Consider the following 19782-nt stretch of genomic DNA (forward strand, 5'->3'; position numbering starts at 1 on the left):
AATTCCAGATGAAATTTGACATTGAGTCTATTTTTCATCACAGACAGTTTATGATCACAGAATGGAGTAGTGACAGCTCCTGTGACAGGTGAAAGCAGGAGAAGATGCAGGTGGACAGTCTGAAGGAACAGATTCCAAACAGATATATCTGTTGAGGAGGACACTGGTCAGACACAAGACTGACCGGGGGGGGGGGGGGGGGAGCTGTGCCCCTGTAAAGCTGCAGGCCTAGCAACTCCCCTGCTCTTTCGTACACTTTAGCATTTCAAAAACAGTAATTACACAGAGTGCAAAACCAACACAAATAATTAAAAAATAAATAAATCCAATCTCCTCCTGTACAGCTAATAAATGACTGGATGACTTTTAAAGCCCGTCCAGTGATTTTCACTGTTGACACACATGCAGCTTCATTCAGGAACATTCTGACGTTGTAGCTAGAAGTAAAACAATAACTTATTTTATATTTACAATGCAACACATTATTCCTGTAGCTCAGTGGGTAGAGCTGCTGGATCAGTGACTGGAAGGTCTGAATCCCGGCTCCCCTGGGGCGGAACTGAGCTACATGTCGAAGTATCCTTGAGCAAGATACTGGACCCCAATATTGCTCCTGATGTGCAGTTGGCACACAGGGTCCTGAGATGAGCTGGTGACTCATTCAGGGTGTTAACTGGTCCAGTTAACTAACCATAGAGTTAACTGGATTTGGCTCCAGTTACCCCTGCAACCCCCTGAAAAAGGGGGATAAAAGCGGTAACATCCCCGCGACCCTCACGCAAAAAGTGGAAGAAAACGAAAACATTATTCCTGTATATATACACAAATGTGACAACTTTGGTTGACAAAAATAAAGCCAAAAGTCTAATACAAAATGAGCTGGAGAAAGGTTTTCACCTTGTTTATCCCCAAAAGGAGCATCGAACAAGTCAGAAAATCAATTATTGATCTGAATAAAATCAGTTGGGTGACACACGTCCAAACATTTAAAGGCAAGTTAATTATATAAATACATTCAAAATCCTTTGGATTCAAAACATTTGAAAACGTAGATACCAGCTGCCTAAATACACCTGATCCACATTATTCCCTGAGAAATTAACACAGATGTCAAAAAACATACAATGTTTAAGAAAGTGAGAAAAAACATGTTGAATCCATCTCTTCATACAGATCCACCAAAAGTTAATGGGGTCCATTCTGGGCCGAGACACATCCTCCATCTGAGTTTCATGAGAACTGTTTTTGCGTCTGCTGACAAATCAGCCAACACACAGACAGACAGTGACATCAAACCGTCCTCGGTGGAAGGAACTAAAACAAGGCCTGGATTTCTACAATCCACCTGCACATCACACACACACACACACACACACACACACACACACACACACACACACACACACACACAGGCCAGGCTGGAGGCCTCTATAACACACGTCCAAGGGGAAGATCATCACCATCTTGTGAGCCAAGGAAACCTGCAGAACACAAACATATGCATTATGTAGAGTCGAGCTTTATATTAAACAGATTTTGCTGGACAACAAAAGATTTTAATGTTTGTTTCTTCTTTCAACAGTCTGTTTTCTAACAGTCAGTAATGGAGAGTGGAAGATTTATCTGACTGGTTTCAGTCAGTGTGTTTTAAAGACTCTGAACTCGACACCAAACACAAATCCTGTTAAATCACTGACTCACATTTAATGATGTCATGATTTCAGCTTCCATCACTTCCTGTCAGGATTATTATAAACATCTATTTTAAGACTTAACTGTTAATACTGATCACTGAGCAATCACAGCTGAGAGTCACAGAGCTGATACCAGAACATGTTCAGCTCTTTGGCTTCATAAACTCATCAATTCATTCATTATTAATATGGAATCTGATGGAGACAGACATGCAACAGTGGAATCAATCAGCCATCAGTCTCTCTGTGACAGAAAGCTAATACAGTTGAACTGTCCCTTTAAAGGTTACAGCCTGACATATTCAGTCCTACAACATTCAGACCAGAAGTATTAAACCTACAGATCTGAAAACTGGTCAACATCCTGTATTTCCGTCCCTTCCTGCAGCCAGCTGGCTTTTAGGAATCAGTCAGAGAGTTAATGTGAAGAATCTCATGTCAGATGATTAACTGGCTCAAAGGGACAGTTCACTCCAGAATCACTGATACATGTTCAGTGTTAGAGTAACCAAACATAAGTACTCAGGTAGAAGTAAAAGGGTTAGAGAACAAAAGAACTTAATTTAATAATCAGAATAATTGATATTAAATAGTTATTTATTTAATAATAACTATATATCGGTTCACTCGCCCCTGATGAATACAACAAGACCAAGGACGTGCACGTCGCACGGATCGGCGTCACCGGGGCCCCATCCTGGAGCCAGGCCTGGGGTTGGGGCTCGCAGGCGAGCGCCTGGTGGCCGGGTCTCTGCCCACGGGACCCGGCCGGGCGCAGCCCGAACGAGCAACGTGGGCCCGCCCTCCCGTGGGCTCACCACTCGCGGGAGGGTTCAGAAGGGGCCGGTGCAGAGGGATATGGGTGGCGGTCGTGGGCGGGGGCCCCGGTGGCCCAATCCCCGGATGGTGACTCTAGCCATGGGTACATGGAATGTCACCTCACTGGGGGGGAAAGAGCCTGAGCTGGTGCGGGAGGTTGAGCGGTACCGGCTAGAAATAGTCGGGTTCACCTCCACGCACAGCCTGGGCTCTGGAACCCAACTCCTTGAGAGAGGCTGGACTCTCTTCTACTCTGGAGTTGCCCGCGACGAGCTGGTGTGGGCTTGCTTATAGCCCCCCAGCTCAGCCGCCATGTGTTGGAGTTCTCCCCGGTGAACGAGAGGGTCGTTTCCCTGCGCCTTCGGGTCGGGGATAGGACTCTCACCGTTGTCTCGGCTTATGGGCCGAACAGCGGTGCAGAGTACCCAGCCTTCTTGGAGTCCCTGGGAGGGGTACTGGAGAGTGCTCCAACCGGGGACTCCGTCGTTCTCCTGGGGGACTTCAACGCCCACGTGGGCGATGACAGTGTTACCTGGAGGGGTGTGATTGGGAGGAACGGCCTCCCCGATCTGAACCCGAGTGGTGTTTTGTTACTGGACTTCTGTGCTAGTCACAGCTTGTCCATAACAAACACCATGTTCAAGCATAAGGGTGTCCATATGTGCACGTGGCACCAGGACACCCTAGGCCGGAGATCAATGATCGACTTTGTGGTCGTGTCATCTGACCTCCGGTTGTATGTCTTGGACACTCGGGTGAAGAGAGGGGCTGAGCTGTCAACTGATCACCACCTGGTGGTGAGTTGGATCCGCTGGCGGGGGAGGAAGCTGGACAGACCTGGCAGACCCAAACGTATCGTGAGGGTCTGCTGGGAACGTCTGGCAGAACCCTCTGCCAGGGAGATCTTTAACTCCCACCTCCGGGAGAGCTTTGACCAGATCCCGAGGGAGGCTGGGGACATTGAGTCCGAATGGACCATGTTCTCCACCTCCATTGTTGACGCGGCTGTCCGGAGCTGTGGCCGTAAGGTCTCCGGTGCCTGTCGCGGCGGCAATCCCCGAACCCGGTGGTGGACCCCGGAAGTAAGGGTTGCTGTCAAGCTGAAGAAGGAGTCCTACCGGGCCTGGCTGGTCCAGGGGACTCCTGAGGCAGCTGACGGGTACCGGCAGGCCAAGCGTGCGGCAGCACAGGCAGTCTCGGAAGCAAAAACTCGGGTCTGGGAAGAGTTCGGGGAGGCCATGGAGGAGGACTACCGGTCGGCCTCGAAGAAATTCTGGCAAACCATCCGGCGCCTCAGGAGGGGGAAGCAGTCCTCCACCAACACTGTTGGAGGTGGGGAGCTGTTGACCTCGACTGGGTACATCGTCGGGCGGTGGAAGGAATACTTCGAGGATCTCCTCAATCCCGCTGACACGCCTTCCATAGAGGAAGCAGAGGCTGGGGACTCAGAGGTTGACCCATCCATCACCCAAGCCGAAGTCACTGAGGTAGTCCGTAAGCTCCTCAGTGGCATAGCACCGGGGGTGGATGAGATCCGCCCTGAGTACCTCAAGTCTCTGGATGTTGTGGGGCTGTCTTGGCTGACACGTCTCTGCAGCATCGCGTGGCAGTCGGGGACAGTGCCTCTGGACTGGCAGACCGGGGTGGTGGTCCCCCTACTTAAAAAGGGGGACCGGAGGGTGTGTTCCAACTATCGGGGGATCATACTCCTCAGCCTCCCCGGGAAAGTCTATTCCAGGGTACTGGAGAGGAGAATTCGGCCGATAGTCGAACCTCGGATCCAGGAGGAACAATGCGGTTTTTGTCCTGGCCGTGGAACACTGGACCAGCTCTATACCCTCCGCAGGGTGCTCGAGGGTTCATGGGAGTTTGTGGACTTGGAGAAGGCATTCGACCGTGTCCCTCGTGGCATACTGTGGGGGGTGCTCCGGGAGTACGGGGTCGGGGGTCCTCTGTTAAGGGCCGTACGGTCCCTGTACTGCCGGAGCAGGAGCTTGGTTCGCATTGCCGGCAGTAAGTCAGACCTGTTCCCAGTACATGTTGGACTCCGGCAGGGCTGCCCTTTGTCACCGGTTCTGTTCATTACTTTTATGGACAGAATTTCTAGGCGCAGCCACGGGCCGGAGGGGATCTGGTTCGGGAGCCAATGGATCTCATCTCTGCTTTTCGCGGATGATGTGGTCTTGTTGGCTCCTTCGAGCCGGGACCTCCAGCATGTCCTGGGGCGGTTTGCAGCCGAGTGCGAAGCGGCTGGGATGAGAATCAGCACCTCCAAATCCGAGACCATGGTTCTCGACCGGAAAAAGGTGGCCTGCTCCCTCCAGGTGGGAGGAGAGTTCCTGCCTCAAGTGGAGGAGTTTAAGTATCTTGGGGTCTTGTTCACGAGTGAGGGAAGGATGGAGCGTGAGATTGACAGACGGATCGGTGCAGCGGCCGCAGTAATGCGGTCTTTGTATCGGTCCGTCGTGGTGAAGAGAGAGCTGAGCCGAAAGGCGAAGCTCTCGATTTACCAGTCAATCTACGTTCCGACCCTCACCTATGGCCATGAACTTTGGGTCATGACCGAAAGAATAAGATCCCGGATACAAGCGGCCGAAATGAGTTTACTCCGCAGGGTGGCAGGGCGCTCCCTTAGAGATAGGGTGAAGAGCTCTGTCACCCGGGAGGAGCTCAGAGTAGAGCCGCTGCTCCTCCACATCGAGAGGAGCCAGCTGAGGTGGCTCGGGCATCTGTTTCGGATGCCCCCGGGACGCCTCCCTCGGGAGGTGTTCCTGGCATGTCCCTCCGGGAGGAGGCCCCGAGGAAGACCCAGGACACGCTGGTGTGACTATGTCGTCCAGCTGGCCTGGGAACGCCTTGGGGTCCTCCCGGAAGAGCTGGAGGCAGTATCCGGGGAGAGGGAAGTCTGGGTGTCCCTGCTCAGGCAGCTGCCCCCGCGACCCGGCCCCGGATAAGCGGATGAAAATGGATGGATGGATGGATAGTTATTTACAACAATTTGAGAACGTTCTTCACTACAACAGACAGAAAACTAGAACACCAACATACTACAGCAAGAAGATGAAGAGAGAGAGTTCATACTTACTGCTGTCTGTCTCAATTGATCTCTGATCCTCTGCATTCAGTGGAATCCTTTGGGCTGTAAATATTAGCAGTGAGTGTTATTTGACAGTCATCCTGCTGCTGTAGCTTCAGCCATTATCCTGCTTCATGTCATGTGGTAGATAACAGAGCATCAGCAGACCTGGGACCAGCTGACAATCTACTCAAGTAAAAGTATTCTGTAATAAACTACTCAGAAAAATACAATTTATTCAGAAAAGTTACAGTTACAAATATATGTTATGTAAATAATAATGATGAAACATTAAACATATAGTGCTTTCTAGATACTGAAGTCACTTAACAAAGGAGACACCAAGAAATAAAATGTATCTGTGAGTAAAGGGAACATATCAGAAAGTGGAGGAGGAGAAAAAACTTCATTGGTGATTGTCAGCAGTTTTGAAGAGGTGGAGAAAATGTAATTTGTTACAAACCATTGTTGTTGAGAGGTGACATATCTGGTAAGCCATACTCTAGATCATCTGGGGGATGTTTTTTCCGCAGTAAATCTTCAGAAAACAAAACGAAAGTTAATATTACAGAAAGTCAACTTTCAGAGTCAGAGTCAACTAATAAGCACCAACAGCTGAGAGTCACAGAGCTGATACCAGAACATGTTCAGCTCTTTGGCTTCATAAACTCATCAATTCATTCATTATTAATATGGAATCTGATGGAATCAGAAACCATTAGCCTAGCTTTAGCATTAAACCCATAAACAGAGTGAAACAGTCAGCCTGCTGCTGGAAGGTGTATTTCTAACTTTAGTCTGTTTCCTCCTGCTTCCAGTCTCTATGCTAAGCTAAGCTAAGCTAAGCTAAGCTAAGCTAAGCTAAGCTAAGCTAACCACCTCCTGACTTTAACTCCACAATTAGACATGTAACAGTGGAATCAATCAGCCATCATTAAATGATAAACTGGATTAAAGGAGCATTCTGTAGTTATAGAACTTTAAATCAGAAGAGAAAGATCTTCATTGACTGATTTGTTTTCATGACTGAATAAACTGAAGAAACAAATTCATACTGTTTTACTTTGTTTATATGTGGCGGACCCTGCCATCTTTTAACATTCAAACAGTCTTAAATATTTCTGAGTTTTTATTATTACCTCATTAATATTGTAAATATTAAAATTCTGAGTTTCAATTTCTTCAAAACAACATAGTGCCTCTTTAAAAGTTATTAATTTGTATCCAGATGAGTCTTTTTGTTTGTCTTAATGTTCATCAGCAGAAAGCTTCAAGGTGTAGAGCCTCCACTTTCAAATGTACACTTGTGAACTATACGATGAACATTAGTGAGTGTGTGATGGAACTTCAGTGAATTATGTGATTAACTTCAATCAGTCAGTATTAAAACCAGATGTAAATAAACAGAAGGGTTCAAATCTGAGGAGACAAAAACAACCTTTGTGGATGTGATCATATCACACAATGTTTCTGTAATGTTGATGTCCGAACATGATGGATATGTTGGTGTAATATATGATATAAACGTACATATACAGCACACTACAGCAACAACCAGAAGTAAAACAGCAACCAGCACACCAAGGAGTATAGTTGCCGTCCTCCACTGCTCTACTTCTGTGGATTTGTGCTCTGAAATACATCAGAAAAAGTTCATGTAAAACTCAAAACGTTACTGCATGTCATGTACATTACCCTGATCATCAGCAGAAACAATAAATACATGTAAATCTAATTACTAGTGAACGGTGAAAATTATTTGATGAGTAAACCATCAAGACAGAAATCTCACCACTGATAAACACGAAGGTCTCAGAATGAATCTGATGGCTAATTTCCTCCTGAGTGACCACACAGCGGTAGCGTCCTGTCTTGGTCACAATAGTCTTGATGGTTACGTAGTAACGACCTCCTCTCTCTGAGACCTGAGGCTCCTCAGCAGGAAGGATGTTTCCAGAGCTGTCCTGCCACTCCACTTTAGGTTTTGGAGAAGCTCCTTGAACTTCACACTGCAGCAGAGACCAGTCCTGTGTTTGATCCAGTGTGGTGATGAGGGGCTTTGGAGATGAACCTGTGAACATCATATGAACAACAGCTTATTAAGGGCAGAACAGCATTTACTACTGGACTGTGAGACATTAAGTGTAACTGAGGCACCAGTGATGAAATCATGGCATGTTGTTTTTATCCTTCACTGACTGAAACACACTGTGTTATAGAGAGAAGACAGCAGAGAAGCAGAGAAGCACAATGTGAGGCTCACACTAGATTTACAACCTGCTTTGTGTCACTACAATGTTGGAAGTGACACAAATGAACAATGTTAAACTTCTCTCTATCCTGCCTGCACCCACAGACACCTCAGCTTCTTTCCAGCAAAACACTTCATCCGTCAGATTTCACATCAACTACAGACTGTTGATCCACAGACACACAGAGTTCAGTCAGATCTTGAGGAGGAGAGAAAGCTGCCCGTCTCTTTTGTATCCTGTGATCAAACTGTCTAAACCAGATGGTGCAACTATGAACCACATTCTGTCAGCACGCAGCCCGTTTCATTTCTAAAATGCTTTCAGAAACATATTGTTACGACTGGCTCCAAGGCCGCAACAAAACATGGGTATTTGACGCACGATCAAACAAGGCAGTTAATATTTATTGACTATAACACAAATTGAATGTACAATGGAGTGTGGAAGTGTATGTCAGTGGTGTAGGAGTGTGCTTGTATGCAATGTCAAATGTGGGGTGCATGTTGTCCGGTGTAGAACAGAACAGAATAAAACAAAACAAAGCAGCAGCAGCAGGGTGTGGATTCCTGAGGAAGAGAGCGAGGACTTGAACCAGCAGGCTTAAATCAGCTGCAGAGCCAGGCACAGGTGCTCCCTATCAGCCATCCACTGCAACCTGCAACACAGACACAGCCACGCCCACTACACACAGGACACAGCCAAGGGCTGAGGGCCGTAACAGTATTTTAATGACTGTTTAGATGTAATACAGTCAGGGGCAACACTTTACAAACACTTGACATGTTTATCATGTCAGTCTTCAGTTCCAATGATTTCTACAGCTCTTATTTTTCTGTGATGAATCAGAGGAACACAAACTACTTTGGTGGGTTTTTGAAAATGTGACCAAATCTGCTGGCTCAGAAATATACATACAGCAACTTGAACAATCAATTAAGGTGATTATAGAAAGTTGAGTGGATCAAATGTTCTTTGTAGCATCTTAACTTCGTCTGAGTGATTATGATTAATAACAGCTGATGACTTTTCTGGGCCCATTTTAATAGACTCAACCACAAACACTACAATTTTTCTCAAAGAAAAAAAAACAAAAGAAGAATTTAACTTTCAGTTAAACTGATGTGAGCTTGTAGGTGAAGCAGCTATCAACATCTGCCGGCTTGATTCAAGTCTCAAAAGTGTGTCACTAAATCTTCTGCTATGTTCCACTTTAAACTAACATATATGACTCTGTTACAGAGTGACAGAAACATCGACACAGAACTTGTTTCTTAGCCAAAGAGATCGTCTCTTCCTCTCAGGGGAACAGGAAACAGCTCTACATCAGGAAAGCAGTCCAACCTTTCTATCTGGTGATTGTTGTTAGTGCTGATGTCTTCACCTCATCCTGTCCTGACTGCAGTCTGCAGGTCTGTATGTTATAAAATGTGAAACTGCCTCATTCTGTTTCTTTACAAGGAATGTGGCCAGAAAATCACTTTTTACAGAGATGAAGTGGAAATCAAATATGAATCACAACTCAATTTTGATCAAACTTTAGTAATCACAGAAAAGTTTCTTGTCACTACTAGTAAAAGAAAAACCAGTGGAGAAATCTGATGTCATGATGATGTCACTGATTTCTCCATCTGCAATGTGTGCTACAACTTTGTGCCCCAGAGTGTGTTATATTCAAAACTTTAGACACAATACCTTCATTTAAACACACTGTCCTGGATCAGACTGAGCAAACACAACAGCATCTCAAGCTCAGGATTCAAAACAGCTTTAAGTGATCATTCAAAATGCTGCTGGTGAGAGTTTCAGTGCAAAAGCCTGTAAAGAAGCAGCAGCATATAAGAGAACTGACAGGAACATCTAAATAAATAGATTATCATGGAAAAGTTGTTATTTTCTGGAAAGTAATTTCAAAAGTGTTTTGTTTGTATTATTGAGTCTCTCGTCTTCCTCTTGACAAACCTCACAGATTCGCTAAGGGGTTCAGGTCAGGGGAGTTCAAGCACAGTAATACAATGGTCAGCAAACCAGTTAGTAGTCCAGCAGGACTTGGCTCATGGCACTAGTAACTGGTTTGTATCACTGTGCTTGAACTCACCTGACCTGAACCCCTTAGAGAATCTGTGTGGTTTCTCAAGAGGAAGATGAGAGACACCAGAGCCAACAATACAGGTGAGCTGAAGGATGCTATCAAAGCAAACTCACGTGTTAACAGGAAAAGCATTTGGGAGTTATAACAATGAAATATTCTATAAGAGGGCTGTTGGACTCAAAGAACAATATCAAGTAAATCAGATAAAAGCTGATAAACACTGCAGATGTAGAGATCAGTAACATCATCACGATCAGGACTCACCGCCTAATAATCCTTCTGTCTTTAAAGAAGCACTGTACATCGATGAGATATCTAAATCTGCTTAGTGTTTACAGCGATGATTCAGAAAGAAGTCAGGGATTAAATAACGCATTTTCAGAGGGAGGTACAAATGCTTCAAATGTTAAACAACAGTGGGGATCGTTATGGTAAGAGAAGCAAATCAAAGCTGCTTTATATATTCAATATATGAATTCATCCGGATCCTGTCAACCTGCTGCACTGTGAGAACAACACGTCTACATGGAGTTACTGTATCAGAACCTTTAAATGATACTGAGGCACAGAGAGCTGTAGCACACCTTACAGGTACAGAGATCAGTGACATCATCACTCACCTGGGATTTCTCCTGATCGGTCTCTCAAGAGCCGTTCTGAAAGATAAATGAGAAGATAAATTTTTGTGACATGAACAGGCGATATTATGAACTTGTCATGTCATTGTCAACATGTTATTACTGGATTAATTTTTCAACATGAACAGAGGCGCTAATTCACACAACAAAGGCCACATATTTAATGAGGAGCTGCATTCTTAAACTATCATCTACTAATTAAATTGATGACAAGATGAGTAAGAATCAGCAGGAATAAGTAATCAGGCAGCACTCCACTCATCAGCTTCCCATTTACTTTTTTTTTTGCCATGTTGTAGATTAAGAAGATTAATTCTACAAGCAGCAGTTAGTGTTGGTTAGCGTAGCTTAGCATGAAGACTGTAAGCAGGGGAAACAGTTAGCATGGCTCTGTACAAAGGTAAAATTAGCCTCTAGTCACACTATGCAGCAGTATTTCTGTGAATGGGTCACTGTGTCTGAGAATACAACAAATTCACAGTGTTTCGTATACAGGTGACCTACCAGAGTCCTGCTGCTGGCAGCATGTAAAACAGAGAAGAAGAACATAAAGACATGCAGTTACAAACATGTAAACACTGCAGCATATAAAATAAGCTTTGCAGAATTTGGTGGTAAATAAATACATTCATTATATCTAAATTATGTGGTGACACTGAACTGTTGTCTGTTTACAAGAGAAAGCAGGAGTGGTTGGAGCGTGCAGGAGCATCAGCAACTGTATTAAACACCTGAGCTGAGATTACAGGCAGACTGGTTAGTAAGCAGAAGAAGAGCTGCAGCTCTTCCACCAAGAAGAGACAGAGAAGATCCTGTAGGCAGGCAGAAGGAAAACTTGCAGGTTATTGTCAGCTTGTTAGGAAAGAAAGAAGAAAAACCCATGAGAAAATATTTTTACATATACACACTGAAACAAGTCAAGAGAGCAGTCATGGTTCATCTGGTTTTGTTTTATATCTTGAGATTTCAGAAGCTGCATTTTTTTTTTTTTACAGAGGCTAAGAATCTGAGACAGATAATAGAGCCCGACTGATAAAGGATTTTTATTTATATATATATATATATATATATATATATCTATATATATATATATATATCTATATCTATATCTATATATATATATCTATATATCTATCTATATATATATATATATATATATATATATATATATATATATATATATATATAAAAATCCAAATCCAAAATTTGTTTGTTTTATTGTCTCAACAGAACAGAGGAACATCAAAATATATTATAGGGTTTGTGGCGTTCTAAACAAGAGTGTTGCTAACGGACGTTGTAGAGAAGGATGCACACACTGTTTTAGCTTGCGAGCTACTTTCAAAATGAGCAGGTCAAAATGATCTACCTACGTAAAAAATAGTATACATCTATTCATTTGTACAAACAATAAGTATACTTTATAGAACACAATGCATAACTGATATTGAGACAGTAATGTAACCCTTGGTATTGCACATAAAAACTGACAGCAGTAATGCACAACAAACAGCCATCAATACTGCACACATTTACACACTGGGAGCTGGTGGCTTCGTCCGTAAAGTTTTTGAATGCCTTCAAAATGAACTCTACCTGCGTGCGTTCTTTCATGAGAAGTAATTTTAATAGCTCGTCTTCTTCAGTCAAATCTGTAAACACCATCTGAATAAAAATACACATCTGGGCTGTATCGCTGGTGTCTGTAGACTCTAACTGCAGTGAGAAACACTCGCAGTCTGCGATGTCTCTCCAAAGCTGTCTTCTGTGAGGGGGGCGGGGTCAAGACCTGTCCTCTGTGAGGGGGCGGAGTCAAGACCTGTCTTCTGTGAGGGGGCGGGGTCAAGACCTGTCTTCTGTGAGGGGGCGGGGCCAATACCTGTCTTCTGTGAGGGGGCGTGGTCAAGACCTGTCTTCTGCGAGGGGGCGGGGTCAAGACCTGTCCTCCGTGCGGGGGCGGGGTCAAGACCTGTCCTCTGTGAGGGGCGGAGAGAGGCGAGCTGCCTGAATCTGACTGGACCGAGACCCAGAGAGAGATTCATGATACTGTAACGGCACCAGAAGGTCCAAAAGACTGAAACCATCCGGCGCCCAGTGAAGGAAAAGAAGGAAAGAAGAGGAAGAAAAAAGTGAAGAAGATAGAGGTACAGTAACGTCAATGTGATGAAGCGAATGGAATTAATAGTTTAATGATCGTAGTTACCGTTGTTGGAGCAGAGTGTTAGCTTGCTAGCTTACTTCGGACGATAGCAGCATCGTTTAATAATCAATAAATAACTGAGTCGACGTGTGTTAATGTTACTCCACCTGAAATTCATCAGGGACGTTTGGAAAGTTAACGTTAGGCCTGTTCAGGTGTTATTACAGGTGTCTTTACTGCTTCAGTGTCAGTTAAAATAGTGTTAGTTTTCCATCCCCTCTGTAACAGGCTCGTTGTAAGCCTTCGGTGTATTGTGTCACAGTTTATGTTTGTTAAAGTTACATCAGCGTTAAAGTGCAGTTAAAGTGTATTACTGTTAATACTCCACACCTCAGCTTTCACATATCATTCATAGACAAAAATATATACACTGCACTCTGGTTAGACTGAATTGCATTGAAATGACAATAAAGTTGAATGAATCTCATCACATTTTTATTGTTAGTCTATATTAGTCTATGTCTATGTATAGCACACAACAAACATCTATTTGTTTTTGTTTTTTTTATTAAAAGGTAACATGCAGTGGTCACATATACTTCTCTCTTCAGATGCAGTTTTAAAATATTTCATCAGCAGCCCAGTGACACAACATCAGGACTAAAGGCTGACTGACATCTCTTCTAACTGCCACAGTGAGATGAGACTAAGTTCACAGAGGACCATTTCAAATAAAAAAGCAGTGACACATTTCCCAAAAACAAAGATGGGAGAGTGTCGACATGACTTTTGTAACAGAGTCTTAGTCAATGCTGAAAAAATGAAAAGAAGCTTGCTGATGTACTTAAACAGAAAGGATAGCTTGCACTGCTTCTGCTGCTAAATGTTTTCTCCAAAAGAATACAGACTTAATAAGGAAGGACTAAAGGCAGGAACACACCGCCCAGTTGTCCAACTGCCTTTATCCGACCACTCTGCTGCCTCTCGTCTGACCCGTTCGACAGAAAGTTTGCATTGAACACACCGCTGACAACGTCCGTGTGGCTTCGAAAGCTTCCGACGCAGCTGAACACACTGAACAGATTTGTTCCCGACCTCGTCCGAGCCTCCCCAAATGTTTCAGACGTCCAACGGTTGGGCCGGTGTGTTCCTGCCTTTATGCTTAATGATAGAGTGACTCACCCGTAACAATGCTTTGGTGTGGGCCTTTACTTGTGAATTCCGCTGTGTGAAAAACAACTTTTGTCCGATTAGCTGTGATTTTAGTTCCCTCACCTTTCTCTTTCTCAGCTCACTTTTCGGAGGGAAGTCAGTGTCGTACTTTTTATGCACAGTTCGAAAGTGACTCAACATTCCCCTTTTTGGAATAGCGATGGTAGTTTGACTCATCAGATAAATGCACATTTTTTTATATCCCTTCTTTTGTTGATATCAATTGAAGCTGCTAACCAGGACACTTAGCTCGCTTGTGTTTTGCAGGAGCTAGTATGTTTGCACATGCATGGTGACCAGCAACCCTACAAGAAGAGATCTCAGACTGGCCGTCCTGTGCATCAATCAGGTGGCATAGACTCGACTTGGCCTTTTGGAGAATCATTCATTCATTCATTCATTCATTCAGCTACTGCTTAATATAAAAAGATTAATTAGAATGTCACGCAATCTACCCGCACTACCTTTGCTATCTACCGGTCGATCACGATCGACATATTGGGCACCCCTGTTGTAGAGTGTCCTCTGGTGGACAAACTTTGCAACCCCAACACTCATAACATGGTTGAAGGGTGTTTCGTCCGTTTTTATTTTATTTTTTAAAAATGTATTTATTGGCCATTATAAATGTGGATACTGATAGTTTGGAAAATGCCTAATATCAGCCTACCGACAAATCGGTCGGGCTCTAATAACTAGAGATGTACAGTCCTCTTACTCCTGTTTAAAATATCACACAGCGTTCAGCTCAGTTGGTAGCCATATCAAGGCCAAAAGACAAACAAAACAAAAAAACAAAACGTCACACCACTTCACTTAATATTAGATCTGCACGACTCAAACAAACCGATAATAATAATAATAATTTAAAGGTTGAATATGTAATATGCTTATTAAAAGCTATATTTTTTCAAAAATAATACATCCACGGGGCGTTTAGAGGGGCGCAGATTAAAAGTAATGCGTTTCCTTGAAAAATTATATTTAGTCTGAAATAAATAATTTAAGAAATGTTGACGGGTTCGACAATGACTTCCTGTTTACATCGTACCAGCCAAATAGCGGCCGGCATTGCGGGTTGCCAATTTCGCAACCTCAGCAATGCTCGGCACAGCTCGGCTGACACCGGGTAAAATGGCGGAGTCTGCAAGCTCTTCAGAGCCCCAGCGAACGGTGCGTTATCTGTCCCAGCAGCTGAGTGACCGGAGAAGAGCAAAAACCAGAGTAAATATCGGTGAAGCATACGCTCGATGGAGTCAGGTAAAGTATTTCCACGGCATCAAAACACACGCGGAAATGGCGAACTTTCTCCTGGATCGGTAAGCTAACTCGCTTGCTAACTTAGCTAACGTAACCTGTCGGTCAAACTCCTCTGCTATACTTATTTTCATCATATCACGTTGATCCTAGATATGAGAATACTGATCGTGACCCATCGACCTCCACACCCAGTAAACGGAGGAAACGGAGGCGGCTCAATCCTCCTGCCCTGTCCAAACCTGGCAACCCGACTGCTGGAATTACCTTTTTGTTGTCGCGACTACGATCTTGAGACACTAGATGGCGGAGTTCAGCTCATATTCCATATTCCACCTTTAAGCCAACGAGATGGCTATGCTGACTGGAGGAATTTATTCACCGGGCTCTTTCTTTGGTGATGTAAACAGTGCAGTGTGAGTAGTTGCCATTGTAATGGCTGATAAAGAGCTTTTCCCAAAAACAACTATATTTAATGCAATATTGTGTTTAAATGGTGCAAACAGAGAAACTGATCGGCCAAGTCTGATGTAGTAATGTACAGAGCATCTCAACACTGACAGAAAAAAGGATCAATATACATTTCACATTGTGATTGCGATTAAATAGATGCTGAATAGTTTTAGGCCTGATCACCTCGTTAAGAATCAAAGGTTTTCAAATGTATCTTTAAGTTAGAAAGATATTGTAGATTTTATTTTAAAATTCAATAATTAATGACAGCATGACAACTGTAAGAGATCATCAGGTGTCAACAGGTGTAACTGATTGTAACAGGAGACTAAAAGGACTCAGAAGAAACGACGGTCAAACCTACAACAACAGCTGGAGATCTTTTCATACAGCAAATTAACTGTTTAATGAAAATACTCACCAACAACAAGCTCAATGTTGAAGGTTTGACTCGGCTGAAGACGTGGAAAAATGCATCTGTAGATCCCGCTGTCGGCCATCTTTGTATTCTGGATCTTTATGGAGGCGTTGCCATTCATCAGTTGATCTTGAAAATGTGAGACTCGACCTTTGAACTGCTTATCTTGACCTGTGCGGCCGTTATTGTAATGAATGCCTGCATCATAGAAGAACACCTCCTTCTGACCATCTTTCTTCCAGTCAAACAGTTTTCCTGTGATGTCCTCCTTGGTGCTGGGTGAACAGGGTAAAACAGCATCACTGTCTTCTTCCACGACCACTTTGACACCTGGACATGAAAAACAAAGTAAATTTAATCAATATGTTCAACAGAGAGCCGTCAGGTGAAAACATAAACACACACTAAAATAACACAAAAGAATTCTGATCTTTCGTGTCTTTATTGAACACACTCATTCAACATTTAAAATAAGTCAACCCTTAGAATTTATAACCATACTTGGTTGGGATGATGTTTTCATGATGATATGCCGTGCCCTTTCTACGCCAGATGTAGTGCTGTGTGTTTTTTCCAAATAGTTCAATCTTAGTTTCATCAGTCCACAAAACATTTTGCCAATACCGCTGTGGAGTGAATGTGCACTTTTGCAAACTTCAGGCGTGCACCAATGTTATTTTTAGTAAGCAGTGGCTTCCTTTGTGGTTTCTTGCCATAGACACCCTGCTTGTTCAACATTTTATGTATTGGTGACTCATGAACAGAGATGTTAGCCAGTTCCAATGATGCCTTCAAATCTTTGGCATTTGTCATTCAGGGTTGTTTCTTTATCTCATTGATGAGTCTGTGTTGTCCTCCCCATGTCACTGGGTGCCAAGTTCTTGGTAGAGTAGCAACAGTCCCAAAGTGTCTCCATTTGTAGATTGTTTGCCTAATTGTAGACTGGTGAATTTATAAGGTCTTTGAAATAACTTTAACACTTTCCAGCTTTATGTAAATCAACAATTCTTGAGTGTAGATCCTCTACAAGCTCTCTCTGGCGAGGCATGGCTCACATAAACGTGTTCTTCTTGTGCAGAGCAAATCTTTTAATCAAAGTAGCTGTAGTCCACACCACCAAACTTATTATCTTAAGGAGACTCCAGGTGTACTAAAACCTGACTCCAATTAGCTTTTTTGAAGTAATGAACTCAAGGGTTCACATACTTATTCCACAAGCACTATGAGGTTTTGTTGGTTGTTCTCGATAAAGATATGATAAAAAAAAAAAAGTAATGTTTTTATTTTGGACACATTGTTGTCATTTTATGACACATTTATTCAGAAAACCGTGAAATTCCAAAAGGTTCACATACTTTTTCTTGCCACTGTAAATCAGTTTGTGTGGCTGATGAAACCTCAGGGTTATTTCAGCGATGACATCATCAAACCTGTAAGATGCAAACCGCAGCTTCCTGCCACTTCCGTCTCACCGCCTGTAACACACCCTCCCCTCCGTGCTCCGAGTCTATCTCCATGAAAAACGACCTCATCCATTGAAATAAAAACCCGGAAGCTTGACAGCAGGTGCACACTGCTGGCCAAAGTCCTGAGTTCACGAAAGTTTCGTATGCGCCCACCCCAGATGTGCATCTTATCACATCCATCATCTCAGATCAACAACCGAAACGCACGCAGCTAAATCGAAATAGAACACTTAAGATTATTTAACGCTACAGTGAACGTTACAGATCGTTAAGTACTGGTGATGATCATCTTTCTTACCGTACAGTACAGGTGTTATTCCACACAGAGTCAGCAGACAGAAACAAAGATCCAGAGATGTTCTCATGTTGAAGATGAAGGTGGAGGACGAACCTCACACCAGAACTTCTTCCTCAATGTTTTAGCGAACGACGGCGAGAAGCTAACCTGCTGCTAACTGTCGTTGCTCGTTAGACAGAGATACTTGTAGTCTGACGTCCCCAATAAAGTGTCAGTGGACCGCGGCGTGCAGCAAAGTTTTCCAACCGTAAAGTGACGACCTGGCTGTCTGGATCCGCTGTTTCAGATGCTCCTGCTCACGGAGCGGAGAGGCACGCTTAGCTCATCCTCCTCCTGGGATTGGATGTTGTACCGTCACGTCACTCAGCAAGCAGGCAAGCAAGCAGCTCAACAAGCAGCGTGCACGCAAACACAGAAACGAGTCGAAGAGTGGGCGAGAGGAAGAGGAGGTGCTATATGGCGTGGTTATATTTTCAGGCCGAAAATGACACGACGGCAACCTGTATCAGTTGTTGTAAGAAGGGAGTAAAATACAATGGTAACACTACAAATTTGTTCAAGCACATGAAAAATCATGCCAAAGAAAACGAGGAACTAAAGATACAGAGAGAGGAGAGAAATCCCCCACCTGACCCTGACAGACCCAGTCAGTCTGGCAGAGAATATCCAGGTAGATAATGGTGGTGAATATAATATTTTAGTCATCTTCGGCATTAGTTAATATTCATTTGCTAAGTGCAACTGGTCATTTGTCATTTGTTAGCCGACTCAGAAAGTGTACATTAGGTTAAGACCATGATAATAATAACAAGGTTAATAACCTTGATACATTCATCCAATTAAAACGTGTATTTAAATGAATACATTTACTGGAATTGAAACAAATATACTGAATATGATATGTAATATGATTTTTGTAGTTTTGTTTCTGTTCTTTTCTGAACAAAAACGTTAGATAATAAAGTTTTTTCTATTCACATATAAACTTTGCCCAGATCCTGTCCTGGTTTTTAACTTATTAATAATCTAAAGGTAAAATCACAAAAACACTTAAAGATAATGAAAATTCATTCAGACTTAGCAATCTGATAATGCATCCTCCTTAATTATTAAAAAGTACCGGTACTGGTATCGGCAATACTGGCCCTGTATTTACTTGGAATCGGATCAATACCAGAATGTGCGGTGTCGCCCAGCCCATCATCTGGTACTTAAGTGTGTATTTCTAGCAGTGTTAGCTAATACAGCTGATGGTTTAAATGGTCATTTATGTTCTATTTATGCCACTTATGACTATTTCCTTTGTTGTCACTTACATATATGTGATATTATATCATGTGTATTACTTCTGTATATGATGTTTCATGTATTTTCATGCTAATGATGATTAGATTATTATTTCGGATTGTGTGTTATGGTCAAACATATTGTGAGCTGTTTATTGAAGGCGGTTATTGTTTGGGTTTATTCCAGAACCACACACACCCCTTAACCACACAAACACGCCACTTCTGGAGGTGTACACTGTACCGCTCAACAGACCAATGTCCTGTAAAAAGACACACCAGTAAAAAGAAAGAAAACAAATGTCTATAAAACTACATGCAGAGAAACCATCTATCTGATGGCTGGGCATTGGAGATTACCAAATATGGAGACATGGAGCCAGCAACATTGTACTGATCACTAAAACAGGAAAGTTCAAAACGCGGTTTCAGGTGCATGGTGAGTCAACAGTTGGTTTCTCTTGCAAAACATTTTGATCTTCGTGTGGCTTTGACAAAAGGGGGGTTTTAGAAAAAATAGGAAGTTATTTTAGCAACCGTAAAATGTATTTATGAGCTTTTTTCTGGAGGTTAGACTTCCTGTTTGTTGCTAAACATTAGATGTGCACCGTCGGATGACAACTTTTCTTTGCTTTGCATAAACTTTACTTTGTTATCTAACAACTTGTAAAATATAATGTACAT

The 19782-nt window shown here is 43.1% G+C and overlaps 1 protein-coding gene across 1 annotated transcript; it reads right to left on the reverse strand.

Moving 5' to 3' along the window:
• Positions 1 to 1376: 1376 nt before the first annotated feature.
• On the reverse strand, positions 1377 to 18131 carry LOC115583259 (butyrophilin-like protein 1). The gene is made up of 7 exons (XM_030419910.1): positions 17813 to 18131; positions 16052 to 16378; positions 7382 to 7660; positions 7120 to 7221; positions 6053 to 6127; positions 5599 to 5652; positions 1377 to 1481 (listed from the first exon to the last, which is right to left on the reverse strand). The coding sequence occupies exons 1-7, from the start codon at positions 17877 to 17879 to the stop codon at positions 1429 to 1431; spliced, it is 957 nt and encodes a 318-aa protein (XP_030275770.1). The 5' UTR covers positions 17880 to 18131; the 3' UTR covers positions 1377 to 1428.
• Positions 18132 to 19782: the final 1651 nt, after the last annotated feature.

This window comes from Sparus aurata, chromosome 6 (genome assembly GCF_900880675.1).
Source record: "Sparus aurata chromosome 6, fSpaAur1.1, whole genome shotgun sequence".
Classification (NCBI taxonomy): domain Eukaryota; kingdom Metazoa; phylum Chordata; class Actinopteri; order Spariformes; family Sparidae; genus Sparus; species Sparus aurata.